General features: G+C 51.3%; 1 protein-coding gene across 3 annotated transcripts in view; it reads right to left on the bottom strand.

Moving 5' to 3' along the window:
* MYO1F (myosin IF) overlaps nt 1–16616 on the bottom strand; it is a 55382-nt gene that overhangs the window by 23925 nt on the left and 14841 nt on the right. For 2 of the 3 annotated variants that reach the window (XM_039466987.2, XM_074384681.1), the window contains exons 2-13: nt 14625–14762; nt 13216–13305; nt 13039–13133; nt 11657–11744; nt 11445–11534; nt 6730–6861; nt 6451–6585; nt 4981–5113; nt 4587–4783; nt 2335–2415; nt 2135–2221; nt 81–167 (exon numbers count right to left, since the gene is read on the bottom strand). In XM_039466987.2, the coding sequence (XP_039322921.1) occupies nt 81–167; nt 2135–2221; nt 2335–2415; nt 4587–4783; nt 4981–5113; nt 6451–6585; nt 6730–6861; nt 11445–11534; nt 11657–11744; nt 13039–13133; nt 13216–13305; nt 14625–14762 (1353 nt within the window). Of the gene's footprint in view, nt 1–80; nt 168–2134; nt 2222–2334; nt 2416–4586; nt 4784–4980; nt 5114–6450; nt 6586–6729; nt 6862–11444; nt 11535–11656; nt 11745–13038; nt 13134–13215; nt 13306–13437; nt 14601–14624; nt 14763–16616 lie in introns of those variants that run through there. The other variant, XM_074384682.1, reaches the window with a different exon arrangement.

The following is a 16616-nucleotide window of genomic DNA, read 5'->3' as shown; positions in this document are numbered from 1 at the left end:
AACCCCCTTGGCCCTTCTGTCTTCCAGACTCAGCTCAGGGGCCAGTGAGACACCCCTGCCAAAGTTGACCCAGCCCTCACCAGCTTGTTTTCGATGAGATCACAGACGACCTTGTTGTTGAAGTACTGGATTGGAGTCCAGCGGATGCCTTCCTGCACGTACTCCTCCTGGGGGCGGAAAAGGGGGTGGGTGTGGGGGGCAGTGAACAAGGTGTGGCCACCCTTGCCTCCATGTCTTCTCTCCTTCTCCATCTCATCACTTCAGACTGTCTCTGGCAACAAAGCCCATCAATCCTGTGTGGGTGAGGCTGGAAGGGCCAGGGAATGACATCTGGTCCCGCCAGCCCTTGACCAACAATCAACAGGAGCAGACAGATAAATACTCCAGCTCCCTTGATTCTCTGTGTGCTCTATGAAGTCTCCTTGGGTCCCAGTGCAGTTGCGCTCCAGTTGCCCACAGCATAACTTGCTCATTAACATCCTATTAGGACTCTTTTTTTTTTCTTTTTGAGAAGGAGCCTTGCTCTGTCACCCAGGCTGGAGTGCAGTGGCGCAATGTCAGCTCAGTGCAACCTCTGCCTCCTGGGTTCAAGCAGTTCTCCTGCCTCAGCCTCCTGAGTGGCTGGGATTACAGGAGTGTGCCACTATGCTTGGCTCATTTTTGTATTTTTAGTAGAGATGGGGTTTCACCATGTTGGTCAGGCTGGTCTTGAACTCTGACATCATGATCCCTCGGCCTCCCAAAGTGTTGGGATTATAGGTGTGAGCCTCCACGCCCAGCTTGTTTGTTTGTTTGAGACTGGGTTTTGTTCTATTACCCAGGCTGGAACTTTGTGGTACAATTCTAGCTCACTGCAACTTCGACCTCCAGGGCTCGTGATACTCTCATCTCAGCCTCCTGAGTAGCTGGGACCACGGGAGCACACCACTATGCCTGGGTAATTTTTTTTTTTTTTTTGAGATGGAGTCTCACCCTGCTGCTAGGCTAGAGTGTGGTGGCATGATCTTGGCTCACTGCAACCTCTGCCTCCCAGGTTCAAGTGATTCTCCTACCTCAGCCTACTGAGTAGCTGGGACTACAGGCATGTGCCACCATACCCCACTAATTTTTTGCATTTTTAGTAGAGATGGGGTTTCACTGTGTTAGTCAGGATGGTCTCAATCCCCTGACCTCGTGGTCCTCCTGCCTTGGCCTCCCAAATTGCTGGGACTACAGGCATGAGCCACCATGCCTGGCTTAATTTTTATATTTTTTGTAGAGAGGGGGTTTCACTATGTTTTTAGGCTGGCCTTGAACCAGGCTCAAGTGATCCTCTTACCTCAGCCTTCTAGGTAGCTGGGACTACAGGTGTGCATCACTGTGTCTGGCTCTCTTTCTCTCTGTTATTTAAGAAACCCCTGTCTCAGGGCTGGGCATGTTACCTCATGCCTGTAATCCCAGCATTTTGGCAGGCCAAGGCAGGAGGATTGCTTGATGCCAGGAGTTCAAGGCCAATCTGGGCAACAAAGTGAAACCTCGACTCTACAAAAAAGTTTTTAAAAATCAGCCAAGCACGATGGCATGGGCCTGTGGCACCAGCTACTTGAGAGGCTGAAGTGGGAGGATGGCTTGAGCCCGGGAGGTAGAGACTGCAGTGACCTGTGATCACGCCACGGCACTCCAGTCTGGACAATAGAGCGAGATCCTGTCTCAAAAAAAAAAAAAAAAAAAAAAAAAAAAATTCCCTGTCTCACTTCCTCATTCCCCTCTTAGAGCTTTCTGGGATTGCCTCCCAGAAAAACCATTTGTCCCTCAATCCTTGCCTCAGGCTCTGCTTCTGGAGGAGGGGCAAAATTAAGACAGCAGGGACTACTGCCTTATTGTTCATGGCTATGTCACGAAGCACCCTAAATAGTGACTGGCACACAACAGGTGTTCAATAAATAATTGCTGAATGAATGAACTAAGAGGCATGGTCCTTTCCAAAGCTTTAAAGGCAGAAGGAGCTATAGCCTAGGCAGGGTGGCAGAGAGAGGTGGGAACATGGTGGGGAGGGCTAGGGTGTCCCCTAGTTGCTAAGGGATCCCCATGGCCCTTCCACCTCACCACCACACCAGGATCCCCCATCCCATTCCCTGGCCTCCTGGCTGCCCACCTGCTCAGCCTTCAGGGTGAGCTCGATAAAGATTTGCTGCAGCTTCTCGTTGACGAAGTTGATGCAGAACTGCTCGAAGCCATTTTTCTGTAGAAGGAAGAAAAGGGTCCTTCCCTCAATGTCCTGGTGCTGAAAGTTCTGGTGGCCACACTGGGCTGCCCCAGGGAGGACGGGATGTGGGCTGGAGGCAGGGGCTGTACCTGGAAGATCTCAAAGCCGTAAATATCCAGCACACCGATGCTGTATTCTTCCTGGGGCTTCTGCATAGCACGGTTGATGGCCTGCGGCGTGGGTGGGGACAGGAGGTCAGTGGGCATCGGTCAGATCTGAAGCCCCTGCCCACTACTGCCTAGACACAGGCTGAGCCAATGTCATGAGTGATGGCCCCTCATGCCAAGTTCCCTCCAGCCCTCCCCAGCTCTGCCCTTCCTGGCTCTGTGTACAATCAGTACACCCCGCAATCAGTCACTCAGAGGAGAAACCCAGGTGTCAGTGGCTCAGGGTCCCTGACTCAAATCTGACTCTGTGCTCGAACCTCTCTGCATCTCTATTTTCTCATCTTTTTTTTTTTTTTTTTAAAATGAGATGGAATCTCGCTCTATTGCCCAGGCTGGAGTGCAATGACGCAATCTCGGCTCCCTGCAACCTCCAACACCCAGGTTCAAGTGATTCTCCTGCCTCAGCCTCCCAAGTAGCTGGGATTACAGGCGCATGCCATGATGCCTGGCTAATTTTTGTATTTTTAGTAGTGATGGGGTTTCACCATGTTGGCCAGGCTGGTCTCAAACTCCTGACCTCATGATCCGCCCACCTCGGCCTCCCAAAGTGCTGGGATTACAGGCATGAGCCAATGTGCCCGGCTTTATTTTCTCATCTTTAAAGGAGTTGATAATAGCAACTAACTTAAGGGGCTTTTTCTTTTCTTTCCTTTGAGACTGAGTCTTGCTCTGTTGCCCAGGCTGGAGTGCAGTGGTGCAATCTTGGCTCACTGCAAACTCCGCCTCCCAGATTCAAGAGATTCTTCTGCCTCAGTCTCCCAAGTAGCTGAGATTACAGGTGCCCACCACCACACCCAGCTAATTTTTGCATGTTTAGTGGAGACGGGTTTTGCCATGTTGGCCAGGCTGATCTCAAACTCCTGACCCCGGGTAATCAGCCCTCCTTGACCTCCCAAAGTGCTGGGATCATAGGCGTGAGCCACTGTGACCAGTCATACATTTTATATTTATTTTAATTTTTTTATTTTGAGAGAAGGTCTCAGTCTGTTGTCCAGGCTGGAGTGCAGTGGCTTGATCATGGCTCACTACAGCCTCAACCTCCTGGAGTCAGGAATTCTTCCACCTCAGCCTCCCATGTAGCTGGGATTATAGGCACCAGGCATGATGCCCGGCTAATTTTTGTATTTTTGCAGAGACAGGGTTTTGCCATGTGGCTGACTCTGTACATTTAAAAAGTTTTGATTTTATTTAATTATGTATTTATTATTGTGAGATGGCGTCTTGCTCTGTTGCCCAGGCTGGAGTGCAATGGCATGATCTTAGCTTACTGCAACCTCTACCTCCCAGGTTTGAGTGATTCTCCTGCCTCAGCCTCCCAAGCACCTGGGATTACAGGCATGTGCCACCACACTGAGCTAATTTTTAAATTTTTACTAGAGACAGGGTTTCACCATGTTGGCTAGGCTGCTGTCAAACTCCTGACCTCAAGCTATCTGCCTGCCTCAGCCTCTCAAAGTGCTGGAAGTACAAGCGTGAGCAACTGCATCTGGCCAAAAGTATTTTATTTTATTTTTTTTTAAGAGACAGGGTCTTGATCTGCTGCCCAGGCCAGAGTGCAGGGGTGCAATGATAGCTCACTTCAGTCCCGACCTCCTGGGGCTCAAACAATCCCCCCACCTCAGCCTCCTGCGTAGCTGGGACTACAAACGCACACCACCACACCCAACTATTTTTTTTTTTTTTTTTTTTTGAGACGGAGTTTCGCTCTTGTTACCCAGGCTGGAGTGCAATGGCGCGATCTCGGCTCACCGCAGCCTCCGCCTCCTGGGTTCAGGCAATTCTCCTGCCTCAGCCTCCTGAGTAGCTGGGATTACAGGCACGAGCCACCATGCCCAGCTAATTTTTTGTATTTTTAGTAGAGACGGGGTTTCACCTTGTTGACCAAGATGGTCTCGATCTCTTGACCTTGTGATCCACCCGCCTCCGCCTCCCAAAGTGCTGGGATTACAGGCTTGAGCCACCGCACCCGGCCCACCCAACTAATTTTAACTTTTTATAGAGATGGGGTCTTGCTCTGTTGCCCAGGCTGGTCTTGAACTCCTGGCCTCAAATGATGCTCCCACCTCGGCCACTCAAAGCATTAGGATTGCAGGTGTGAGTCAGTGCACTCGGCCCCCATCAATGTTTGTGACTCCAACATTTCCACCCTACCCTCCAGTCCCAGTCCCACTTGCCTCCACAAGGAAGTCAAAGAGGCGGGCATAGAGCCCCTTGGCCAGGGCATCGCGGGTATAGGCCGCCTGCTCCACGTTGAGGGTCACGTCAATGGACTCACTGCGCCCGCCCCAGCGGCTGTCCATCTTGCGGCTGGTCAGTTTCTCCTGCAGTCGCCCGCTGTCAATGCCCAGCAGGTAGGCGGGAAAGGCCAGGACTACCAGGGTGAAGGTCAGGGCAAAAACAGGGCAGCTGGTTGGGCTCTTGGGCCTCCTGCATGGGCCTCCCATTATCCCCATCTTGCCCAGTGACACCGACATTGTCCTCGTGGGCTCTCAGCCTCCTGGGGGGCTGAGCTAGGAGGATGCAACACACACAGGCCTCCCTCCCACCTTCCCTGGCACCCACACTCACGGTCCACGCTCTCCACTCGGGCGTAATTCCCGTCTTCACAGAAACTTATGTTTCCCAGGTGCAAGATTCCCGCCACGAGCTGCAGGACCAGCTGCTGGACGCTGGGCGGGATTCCAATGACCTGCATGGCGCTCTGTGGGTACAACGGAGGCAGAACCTGTGCCTCAAATCCCAGCCTCCAACCTTTTTCCAGGGTCAGGCTTTCGGGGCCACAGCACAGACTCAGAGTGGGCACCCTTGGGTCCCTGTCCTACCTCTTTCTTTCTTTCTTTCTTTTTTTGAGACGGAGTTTCGCTCTTGTTACCCAGGCTGGAGTGCAATGGTGCAATCTCGGCTCACCGCAACCTCCGCCTCCTGGGTTCAGGCAATTCTCCTGCCTCAGCCTCCCGAGTAGCTGGGATTACAGGCACACGCCACCATGCCCAGCTAATTTTTTGTATTTTTAGTAGAGACGGTGTTTCACCATGTTGGCCAGGATGGTCTCAATCTCTTGACCTCGTGATCCACCCGCCTTGGCCTCCCAAAGTGCTGGGATTACAGGCTTGAGCCACCGCGCCCAGCCTCTTGTCCTACCCCTTTCAACCACTTGCTGTGTGACCTTGGGTAAGTGCCTATACCTCTCTGGGCTTTGTTTTTTATATTTTTTATTTATTTTATTTTTATTTATGTATTTTTTTGAGACAGAGTCTCACTCTGTCACCAGGCTGGAGTGCAGGGCACAACCTCAGCTCACTGCAACCTCCACCTCCCGGGTCCAAGCAATTCTCTGCCTCAGCCTCTTAGTAGCTGGGATTATAGGTGCCTGCCACCATGCCCAGCTAAGTTTTGTATTTTTAGTAGAGATGTTTTCACTATTTTGGCCAGGTTAGTCACCCACCTTGGCCTCCCAAAGTGCTGGGATTACAGGCATGAACCACCTCGCCCAGCCTTATATTTTTTTATTTTTCAGACAGAGTCTCCCTCTGTTGCCCAGGGTGGAGTGCAGTGGTGTGATCCAGGCTCACTGCAACCTCCTCATCCCAGGTTCAAGCAATTCTCCTGCCTCAGCCTCCTGAGTAGCTAGGATTACAGGCGTGAGCCACCATGCCTGACCTGGGCTTTGTTTTCCTAAATTTTTTTTTGACGTCCAGTCTCACTCTGCTGCCCAGGCTGGAGTACAGTGGTGTGATCTTGGCTCACCGCAACCTCTGCCTCCTGGTTTCAAGCAATTCTTGTGCCTCAGCCTCCCCAATAGCTGGGATTACAGTCATGAGCCCCTCCCCCTGCCTCCCTGGCTTATTTTTGTATTTTAAGTAGAGACATGGTTTCACCATGTTGGCCAGGCCAGTCTTGAACTCCTCCCTAAGTGCTGGGATTACAGGCATCAGCAACTGCACCCAGACTGGGCTTTGGTTTCCTAATTTGTAACTCAGGGGGGTTCCCGGGGTGAGGTCTGTCTGTCTGGGGGCTGGGGTGGAGGTGGGTGCTCACCAGAGTCTCACCAAAGTCACTTCTGTCGTCGGTGCCGTCCACCTGGTAGGTGTCCGATTGGTTGAGGTAGTAATAGTAGTCGGGTGTCATGAGTCCTAGGTTCTGCCGTTGCTCCTGTGAGGCTCCTTCCAGCAGCTGGAGGGCGTGCAATGCTCATGCATCTGGTGCTTGCCTGGCTCAGCCCATGATCCCCACATCTGCCCTGCCCTGTGCTCCCAGGTGAGGCCTTCCCATTGTCTACCCCACCGGGTTCCCTCTGCCCCTGCCCCTCCCCTGCACCTGGTAGTAGATGTGGAAGTTCCTCTCGTTTTCATTCTGCATGACCACGCGGGACTTCTCCAGTAAGAAGTTGGAGATCTTGCCCCCATCTGGCTCCCCACCTCGGCTGAACTGGATCTCAAAGTACTTGCCCTGAATCCAAGAGAAGCAGGTCAGCAACTCAGCGTCCTGGAGTGCAGGGAGGGGAGGGATTGGGGATGGGTCTTTTTTTTGAGATGGAGTCTCGCTCTTGTTGCTCAGGCTGGAGTACAATGGCGTAATCTTAGTTCACCACAACCTCCACCTCCCAGGTTCAAGCGATTCTCCTGCCTCAGTCTCCTGAGTAGCTGGGATTACAGGCGTACACCACCATGCCTGGCTAATTTTGTATTTTCAGTAGAGTCAGAGTTTCTCCATGTTGGTCAAGCTGGTCTCAAACTCCTGACCTCAGGTGATCCACCTCCATCGGTCTCCCAAAGTGCTGGGATTCGGGGATGCATCTTATGAGCCTTGTCTCTCTTCCCTTCTTTTTTTTTTGAGACAGAGTCTCATTCTGTTGCCCAGGCTTAAGTGCAGTGGCGCAACCTTGGCTCACTGCACCCTCCACCTCTGGGGTACAAGTGATTCTCCTGCATCGGCCTCCTGAGTAGTTGGGATTATAGGTGCCTGCCACCATGCCCAGCTAATTTTTGTATTTTTAGTACAGATGGGGTTTTGCCATGTTGGCCAGGCTGATCTTGAACTCCAGACCTCAAGTGACCCGCCCACCTCAGCCTCCCTAAATGCTGGGATTACAGGCATGAGCCACTGTGTCTGGCCATACATTTTATATTTTATTTTATTTACTTTTATTTTTTATTTTGAGACAGGGTCTCAGTCTGTTGCCCAGGCTGGAGTGCAGTGGCTTGATCATGGCTCACTGCAGCCTCAATCTCCTGGGGTCAGGGATTCTCCCACCTCGGCCCCCTGAGTAGCTGGGATTACAGGTGCCTGCCACCACACCTAGATAAGTTTTGTATTTTTAGTAGAGACCAGGTTTCGCTATTTGGCCAGGCTGTTCTCGAACTCCTGGCTTCAAGTGATCCGCCCACCTCAGCCTCCCGAAGGGCTAGGATTACAGGAATGAGCCAACTCACTGAGTCTGCTTGCCTTTTTCACCAACTGTTTCTAACTTTGGCTCAGGCTGTGTCCATGGCCAGGAGTGCCCTTTCCTCCCTCTGTGAAGCTCCAAGCCCTCACTCAGCATACCCAGCCCTGTGCCTGGCACGTGGAGGCATTGTGTTGTATTGACCTGACCCGTAGTCCCTCCACCACGACACAGAGGCCTCCACGTCTCCATGGGATGCTCCTGGTCCCAGTGACAGTGGGTATCTCCCTTATGTCCTCCCTGATGCCATCACAAGGGCCTTACAGGTCTCTCTTTATTGGTCTCTGACACCATCTGGATTTTGCTCTGGCCAGAGGTTGGAGGGCAAAGAAATTCCCTGCTTCTCCTCTCTGTCACCTTTCAACAACAACACAAGCGATACCATCATGCTACACGATGAAACACCGGTGATATGTAACACATACTTATTCCACTGTACAATAAAATTATATAAAATGGGCCGGGCGCGGTGGCTCACGCCTGTAATCCCAGCACTTTGGGAGGCTGAGGTGGGTGGATCACAAGGTCAAGAGATCGAGACCATCCTAGCCAACATAGTGAAACCCCGTCTCTACTAAAAATACAAAAAATTAGCTGGGCATGGTGGTGCACACCTGTAGTCCCAGCTACTCGGGAGGCTGAGGCAGGAGAATTGCTTGAACCTGGAGGTGGAGGCTGTGGTGAGCTGAGACTGTGCCATTGCACTCCAGCCTGGCAACAAGCGAGATTCCATCTAAAAGAAAATTATATAAAATGACCTGATGCAGTGGTTCCCACCTGTAGTCCTAGCTATCTGGGAAGCTGAGGTGGGAGGATCACTTGGGCCAGGAATTCAGACCAGCCTGGGCAACGTAGTGAAACCCCATCTCCAAAAAATTGTTTTTAAAAAATTATATGGGGCTGGGCGCGGTGGCTCAAGCCTGTAATCCCAGCACTTTGGGAGGCCGAGGCAGGTGGATCACGAGGTCGAGAGATCAAGACCAACCTGGTCAACATGGTGAAACCCCGTCTCTACTAAAAATATAAAAAATTAGCTGGGCATGGTGGTGCGTGCCTGTAATCCCAGCTACTCAGGAGGCTGAGGCAGGAGAATTGCCTGAACCCAGGAGGCTGAGGTTGCAGTGAGCCGAGATCGCGCCATTGCACTCTAGCCTGGGTAACAAGGGCAAAACTCCGTCTCAAAAAAAAAAAAAAAAATTATATGGGCCAGGCGTGGTAGTTCACGCCTGTAATCCCAGCACTTTGGGAGGCTGAGGAGGGCGGATTACCTGAGGTGGGAGTTTGAGACCAGCCTGACCAACATGGAAAAACTCCATCTCTACTAAAAATACAAAATTAGCTGGGTGTGGTGGCACATGCCTGTAATCCCAGCTACTTGGGAGGCTGAGGCGGAAGAATTGCTTGAACCTGGGAGGCAGAGGTTGCGGTGAGCCGAGATCGTGCCATTGAACTCCAGCCTGGGTAACAAGAGCCAAACTTCATCTATAAAAAAAAAATTATGGTCGGGCGCGGTGGCTCAAGCCTGTAATCCCAGCACTTTGGGAGGCCGAGGCGGGTGGATCACCAGGTCAAGAGATCGAGACCATCCTGGTCAACATGGTGAAATCCCGTCTCTACTAAAAATACAAAAAACTAGCTGGGCATGGTGGCGCGTGCCTGTAATCCCAGCTACTCAGGAGGCTGAGGCAGGAGAATTGCCTGAACCCAGGAGGCGGAGGTTGCGGTGAGCCGAGATCGCGCCATTGCACTCCAGCCTGGGTAACAAGAGCGAAACTCCGTCTCAAAAAAAAAAAAAAAAAATTATATGAAGTAGTGTAATATGTCTTTGGAGTTCATACATGCTTCTGTGTATGTTCATACATGCTTCAGTGTGTATCGGTATTTTATTTTATCTTGTTTTTGAGGCAGAGTCTTATTCTATTGTTCAGGCTAGAGTGCAGTGGCATGATCTTGGCTCACTGCAACCTCTGCTCCCCAGGTTCAAGCGATTCTCCTGCCACAGCCTCCCAGTAGCTGGAGCCTCCCAGGCACAGCCTCCCAGTAGCTGGAGCCTCCCATCACACCTGGCTAATTTTTGTATTTTCAGTAAAGACGGGGTTTCACCATGTTGCCCAGGCTGGTCTTGAGCTCCAGGCCTCAAGTGATCAACCCACCTCGGCCTCCCAAAGTGTTGGGATTTATAGACATAAGCTGCTGTGTCTGGCTTTGTATCAGTATTTGAAAACACATACTATGTAATTCCATTTGTATGAAGTTCTAGAATGGTGAAACTAAGTAATACTGAAATAAATTCAGGAGAGTGGTTGGATCTAGGGTAGGGTGGAAGTAGAGATTGACTAGAAAAGGACATCAGGGGACTTTTTTGGATGATGTTGATGCTCTGTATAACAGTAGGGGTTTATTTTATTTTATCATTATTTTTTGAGATGGATCTTGCTCTATTGCCCAGTCTGGAGTGCAGTGGCACAATCTCAGTTCACTGCAACCTTTGCCTCCCAGTTTCAAGCAATTCTCCTGTCTCAGCCTCCCAAGTAGCTGGGATTACAGGCATGTGCCACCATGCTGGGCTAATTTTTTTTTTTTTTTTTTTTTTTTTTGAGGCGGAGTTTCCGCTCTTGTTACCCAGGCTGGAGTGCAATGGCGCGATCTCGGCTCACCGCAACCTCCGCCTCCTGAGTTCAGGCAATTCTCCTGCCTCAGCCTCCTGAGTAGCTGGGATTACAGGCACGTGCCACCATGCCCAGCTAATTTTTTTGTATTTTTAGTAGAGATGGGGTTTCACTGTTTTGGCCAGGCTGGTCTTGAACTCCTGACCTCAGGTGATCTGCCTGCCTTGGCCTCCCTAAGTGCTGGGATTACAGGCGTGAGCCCCCACACTTGGCCCGAGTATATGGAATTTATTAAACCATTTCCATGTGCAGGCATAATATTGAAGCTTATGAGATGAATATTAACATCATCCTCATTTTACAGATGAGCAAACAGAGGAAACTCAGGAAGTTATGAAGATTTTTCTTGCCCAGGTTACACAGCTCACAATGACAGAATCAGACCCTACATCCAGATCTGTTTACCTACACTGTCTTCCACTGGGCCTAGCACAGCACCTGCACAAAGAACGAGTCCCAGAACTATTGTTGAAAGAAGGAATGAGGCTGGGTGTGGTGGCTTACTCTGTTGCCCAGGCTGGAGTGCAGTGGCCAAGATTGTGCCACTGCACTCCAGCTTGGGCAACAGAGTGAGACTCTGTCTCAAAAAAAAGAAAAAAAAAAAAAGGAAAAGAAAAAGAAAGAAGGAATAAATTCGATGTGAAATGTGAACAGGAACAACGTAGCATGGCTGCAGCCAGGGGAGCATTTAAGAATGTTACACAGGAGTGTCATGGCCTCCACAGTTCTGCCAATGGGAGACTCTCTTTTGAAACAGACCATGAGCAGGAAGTGAGTCTCCTATTCAGGAGTAGGTATTTCCTGCTGGGTTTCCACTGGGCTGTCGTCCTGGCAATGCAGGTGTGTGTATGTGTGGGTGTGTGTGTATAAAGGTCAGCCTGGAGGGAGCAGATGCTCCAAGCAGGGCTGTGAAGACTCACAAAGCGGCTGGAATTGTTGTTGCGCACGGTCTTGGCGTTGCCGAAGGCCTCGAGCAGCGGGTTGGACTGCAGGATGATATCTTTGACGTGCTGGGGGCAGAGGCAGGTGGGGTGGGAAGAGGTCAGACTGGGGCAGGAGTGCAGGTGGGCGGGGCTGCACTACTGTGTAGGTGAGGGTGGCCCAGCTCATCCTTCTGTTTTCCTCGCCTCACCTGGACCTTCTCGCCTCCTCCAGACACCTTGGAGATGTACCCCATGATATATTTGGCTGCCACTGTCTTCCCAGCTCCACTCTCTCCACTGGGGATGAAAGGAGGAATAAATGATCAGTGGATGTGGTTGTGGTGAAGAGTCCTTTTTAGTGACTGACCATTCATTCACTGAGCACCTACTACATGCCTGCCAGTATTCCAGGTACTGGGAATATTATAGTGAACAAGACAAATAAAATCTCTGCTCTCAGCTGGTTGTGGTGGCTCATGCCTGTAATCCCAGCATTTTGGGAGGCCGAGGAGGATGGATCACTTGAGGTCAGGAGTTTGAGACCAGCTTGGCCAACATGGTGAAACCCCATTTCTACTAAAACACACAAATTATCGGGATATGGTGGTGGGCACCTGTAATTCTAGCCACTCGGGAGGCTGAGGCAGGATAATTGCTTGAACCTGGGAAGCGGAGGTTGCAGTGAGCTTAGATGCCAAGATTGTGCCACTGCACTCCAGCCTGGGTGACAGAGTAAGACTGACACACACACACACACACACACACACACACACACACACACACATCCTTCTGCTCTCATAGACCTGGCATAGATTGACTGACTGAGTTGGGGTCTCACTGTGTTGCCCAGGCTGCAGTACAGTGGTGATCATAGAACCTATTGCTGCCTGGGACTCCTGGGCTCAAGCAATCCTCCCTCCTCAGCCTCCCCAAGTAGCTGGGGACTACAGGTGTGCACCACCGTGCCTGGCCTGGCTAATTATTTTTTTGAGACGGAGTCTCGCTCTGTCACCAGGCTGGAGGGCAGTGCTGTAATCTCGGCTTACTGCTCCCTCTGCCTCCTGGGTTTAAGCAATTCTCCTGCCTCAGCCCCCTGAGTATCTGGGATTACAGTCATGTGCCACCACACCCAGCTAATTTTTCTAGTTTTAGTAGAGACAGGGTTTCACCATGTTGGCCAGGATGGTCTCAATCTCTTGACTTCGTGATCCACCCACCTCGGCCTCCCAAAGTGCTGGGATTATAGGTGTGATAGAGACAGGGTTTTGCTATGTTGCCCAGGCTGGCCTTGAACTTCTGACCTTAAGAAATCCTCTCGCCTTGACCTCCCAAAGTGCTGGGATTACAAGCATGAGCCAACACTCCTGGCCTGAGGTGACATTTAGAGGAGACAGACTGACAATAGCAGAATGAACAAATAAAATACATCGTGAGTCAGATGGTGATAAGGAAAATAAAACAGGGTGAGGGCAATGAGGGACAGCAGGGCTCTGTTCAAATGGGGAGTTTCAGGATAACCTCCCGGGGCAGTGATGATGTTTCAGTGGGGGCCCGGGCAGCAGGGTCTGTGGCCCCCCAGCCCCATCCATACCTAATAATGACACACTGGTTCTCACAGTCGATGAGCATGTTCCGGTACATGTTATCCGTGAGGGCGTAGATGTGCGGAGGATTCTCGTACTGGGCCTGGCAGGGGAGATCATGTCTCAGCCCAGGGCTCGGGGCCGGGAGTCTTGGGGCTGTGCCTCCCACCCAGCCCTGGCCTCACCGCGCCCTGGTAGAGGTCGATCTCGCGATCTGTGAAGTAAGGCATCTGCTTGAAGGGGTTTACGGAGATGAGCACAGAGCCGATGTAGGTCTGAGGGATGGTTAAGGGTCCTGCTGAATCTTGGTAGGTTTTGTCCTTCCTGTCCCCCTCATCCTGCCCCCACCCAGGGATTCCCAGAGCTCCATTGCTTGGAGGTGGAAGAGATGGAGATATCGGATGCACCTTGAGTCTCTTGGAAAAAGGGCTGGCCGGGCTCGGTGGCTCACACCTGTTATCTCAGCACTTTGGGAGGTCAAGGCAGGTGGATCACTTGAGGTCAGGAGATTGAGACCAGCCTGGCCAACATGGTGAAATCCTTTTTCTACTAAAAATACAAACAATTAGCCAGGCATGGTGATGCATGCCTATAATCCTGGCTACTTGAGAGGCTAAGGCAGAGGAATCGCTTGAACCTGGGAGGCGGAGGTTGCAGTGAGTTGAGATCGCGCCGTTGCACTCCAGCCTGGGCAACAAGAGCCAAACTCCGTCTCAAAAAAGCAAAACAAAACAAAACAAAAAAAGCAAAAAACAAACACAAAATAAACATTTGCCAGGCATGGTGGCACACGCTTGTAATCCTGGCTACTTGAGAGGCTGAGGCAGGAAGATGGCTTGAACCTGGGAGGCAGAGGTTGTAGTGAGCTGTGATTGCACCATTGCACTCCAGTTGGGCAACAAGAGCCAAACTCCGTTTCAAAAAACAAAACAAAACAACCCCCCAAAAAACAAAAACAAAAACAAAATTAGGCGTGGTGGCACATGCCTGTAATCCCAGCTTCTTGGGAGGCTAAACAGGAGAGTAGCTTGAACCTGGGAGGTGGAGGTTACAGTGAGCTGCGATTGCACCACTGCACTCCAGTCTGGGCAACAAGAGCCAAACTCTGTCTCAAAAAACAAAACAAAACAAAACAACCCCAAAAACAAAAACAAAATTAGCTGAGTGTGGTGGCTCATGCCTGTAAGCCCAGCTACTAGGGAGGCTGAGGCAGGAGAATCACTTAAACTTGGGAGGCGGCAGTTGCAGTGTGCCGAGATCGTGCCACTGAACTCCAGCCTGGGTGACTGAGCAAGACTCCATCTCAGGGGAAAAAAAAAAAAAAAAAGAAAAGGAGAAAAAACAAGGTTGGATTTGGAAGGGGAGAAACCCCGCTGGGGCTGAGCTTCCCCAGGACGGAGGGAGCAGTGGCAGCCACAGCTGCCCCCAACCAGAGCCCCGCTGTCACTCAGTCTGTCCTCTGTCTCATTGCCCAGTGCGCTCCGGGCCCTCCCTCCCTCTGCCTCTCCACCCTCTACTCCGTCCAGGGCCCAGCCCAGGGCCCAGCCATCCACTCCTTCCCTGCCTGCCCACCCCTCCCCCAGGCCCAGGGTACGAAGATGTAGTCGTCCATGAAGCGCTTCCGGAGGTTGCCAGCGATGGCGTCTTCGGTGATCTGGGGCAGGAGCACCATGTCGTCCACGCCGCTCTGCTTCACATTGTGGCTCTGCCAGTGGAAGCGCTCCTTGCTGCCCTGGAAGGGGAGGGGGGTTCGGGGTGAGCTCCGGGTCTGGCTCACCAAGGCCAGCAGCTTCTGGGTTCTGTCCCACGTCCCCCACCCCACCTCCATTCCACCTTCCCCACCTCAGGGAAAGGCTGGCAGGGTTCAAGCCACGCCCCCTGTCCCGGGACAGAAGATGCACGGCTCAGATCCAGCCCTCAGCCCTCTCTTTTTATTTTCATCTTGTTTAATTTATTTACTTTGAGATGGAGTCTTGCTCTGTCGCTCAGGCTGGAGCGCTGTGGTGTGATCTCGGCTCACTGCAACCTCCACCCCCCAGGTTCAAGCAATTCTCCTGCCTCAGCCTCCCAAGTAGCTGGGATTACAGGCACCTGCCACCACGCCTGGCTAATATTTTATATTTTTGGTAGAGACTGGGCTTCACTACGTTGGCCTGGCTGGTCTGGAACTCCTCACCTCGAGTGATCCACCACCTCCACCTCCCAAAATGCTGGGATTACAGGCATGAGCCACCTCACCTGGCCTCTTTATTTATTTATTTATTTCATTAAATTTTTGTTTTTACACCAGGTGCAATGGCTCAGACCTGTAATCCCAGCACTTTGGTAGGTTGGGGCAGAAGGACTGCTTGAGGCCAGGAGTTTGATATCAACCTGGGCAACATAGCAAGGCCCGACCTCTAATAAAAGAAAAAAAAAAGGCTGGGCGTGGTGACTCACGCCTGTAATCCCAGCTCTTTGGGAGGCCAAGGAGGGGATCACGAGGTCAAGAGACTGAGACCATCCTGGCTAACATGGTGAAACCCTGTCTCTACTGAAAATACAAAAATTATCTGGGTGTGGTGGCGCATGCCTGTAATCCCAGCTACTTGGGAGGCTGAGGCAGGAGAATTGGTTGAACCTGGGAGGCGGAAGTTGCAGTAAGCTGAGATTGCACCACTGCCCTCCAGCCTGGTGACAGAGCAAGACTCTGTCTCGGAAAAAAAAAAAAAAAAAAAAGATAAAGAAAAGGCTGAACTCGTTGTCTCATGCCTATAATTACATGCTCACACCTGTAATCCCAGCACTTTGGGAGGCTGAGGCAGACAGATCACCCGAAGTCAGGAGTTTGAGCCCAGCCTGGCCAACATGGTGAAACCCTGTTAATACTAAAAATATCAAAAATTAGCCAGGCATAGAGGCAGGCACCTGTAATCCCACTTACCCAGGAAGCTGAGACAAGAGAATTGCTTGAACTCAGGAGGCGGAGGTTGCAGAGAGCTGAGATTGTGCCATTGCACTCCAGCCTCGAAGACAAGAGTGAAACTCTCAAACAAACAAACAAGTTCTCAAGCCATGAAAAGACATGGAGGAAACTTAAATACATATCACTAAGTAAAAGAAGCCAATCTGAAAAGGGTACATACTGTCTGAATCCATCTATAGGACATTCTGGAAAAGATCATTGGGGCCAGATGCAATGGCTCACACCTGTAATCCCAGCGCTTTGGGAGGCTGAGGCAGGAAGATTGCCTGAGCTCAGGAGTTCAAGACCATCCTGGGCAACATAAGAAGAACCCCCTCACCCCATCTCTACGAAAAATAGAAAAATTAGACAAGAGTGGTAGCACACATCTGTGGATCTAACTACTCTGGAGGCTGAGGTGGGAGGGTCATTTGAGCCCAGGAGGTCGAGGCTGCAGTGAGCCGTGATCACATCACTGCACTTCAGCCTAAGAACAGAGTGTCTCAAAAAAAAAAAAGAAAAAAAGTCTGGGTGTGGTGGCTCACGCCTATAATCCCAGCACTTTGGGAGGCCAAGGTGGGTGGGTCACTTTAGGTCAGGACTTAGACCTCTCTAAGTCTGACCTGTTAGCCTGGCTAACAT

The sequence above is a fragment of the Saimiri boliviensis genome, chromosome 14 (assembly GCF_048565385.1).
Source record: "Saimiri boliviensis isolate mSaiBol1 chromosome 14, mSaiBol1.pri, whole genome shotgun sequence".
Classification (NCBI taxonomy): Eukaryota; Metazoa; Chordata; class Mammalia; order Primates; family Cebidae; genus Saimiri; species Saimiri boliviensis.
This window is presented reverse-complemented; position numbering and strand designations above follow the sequence as displayed.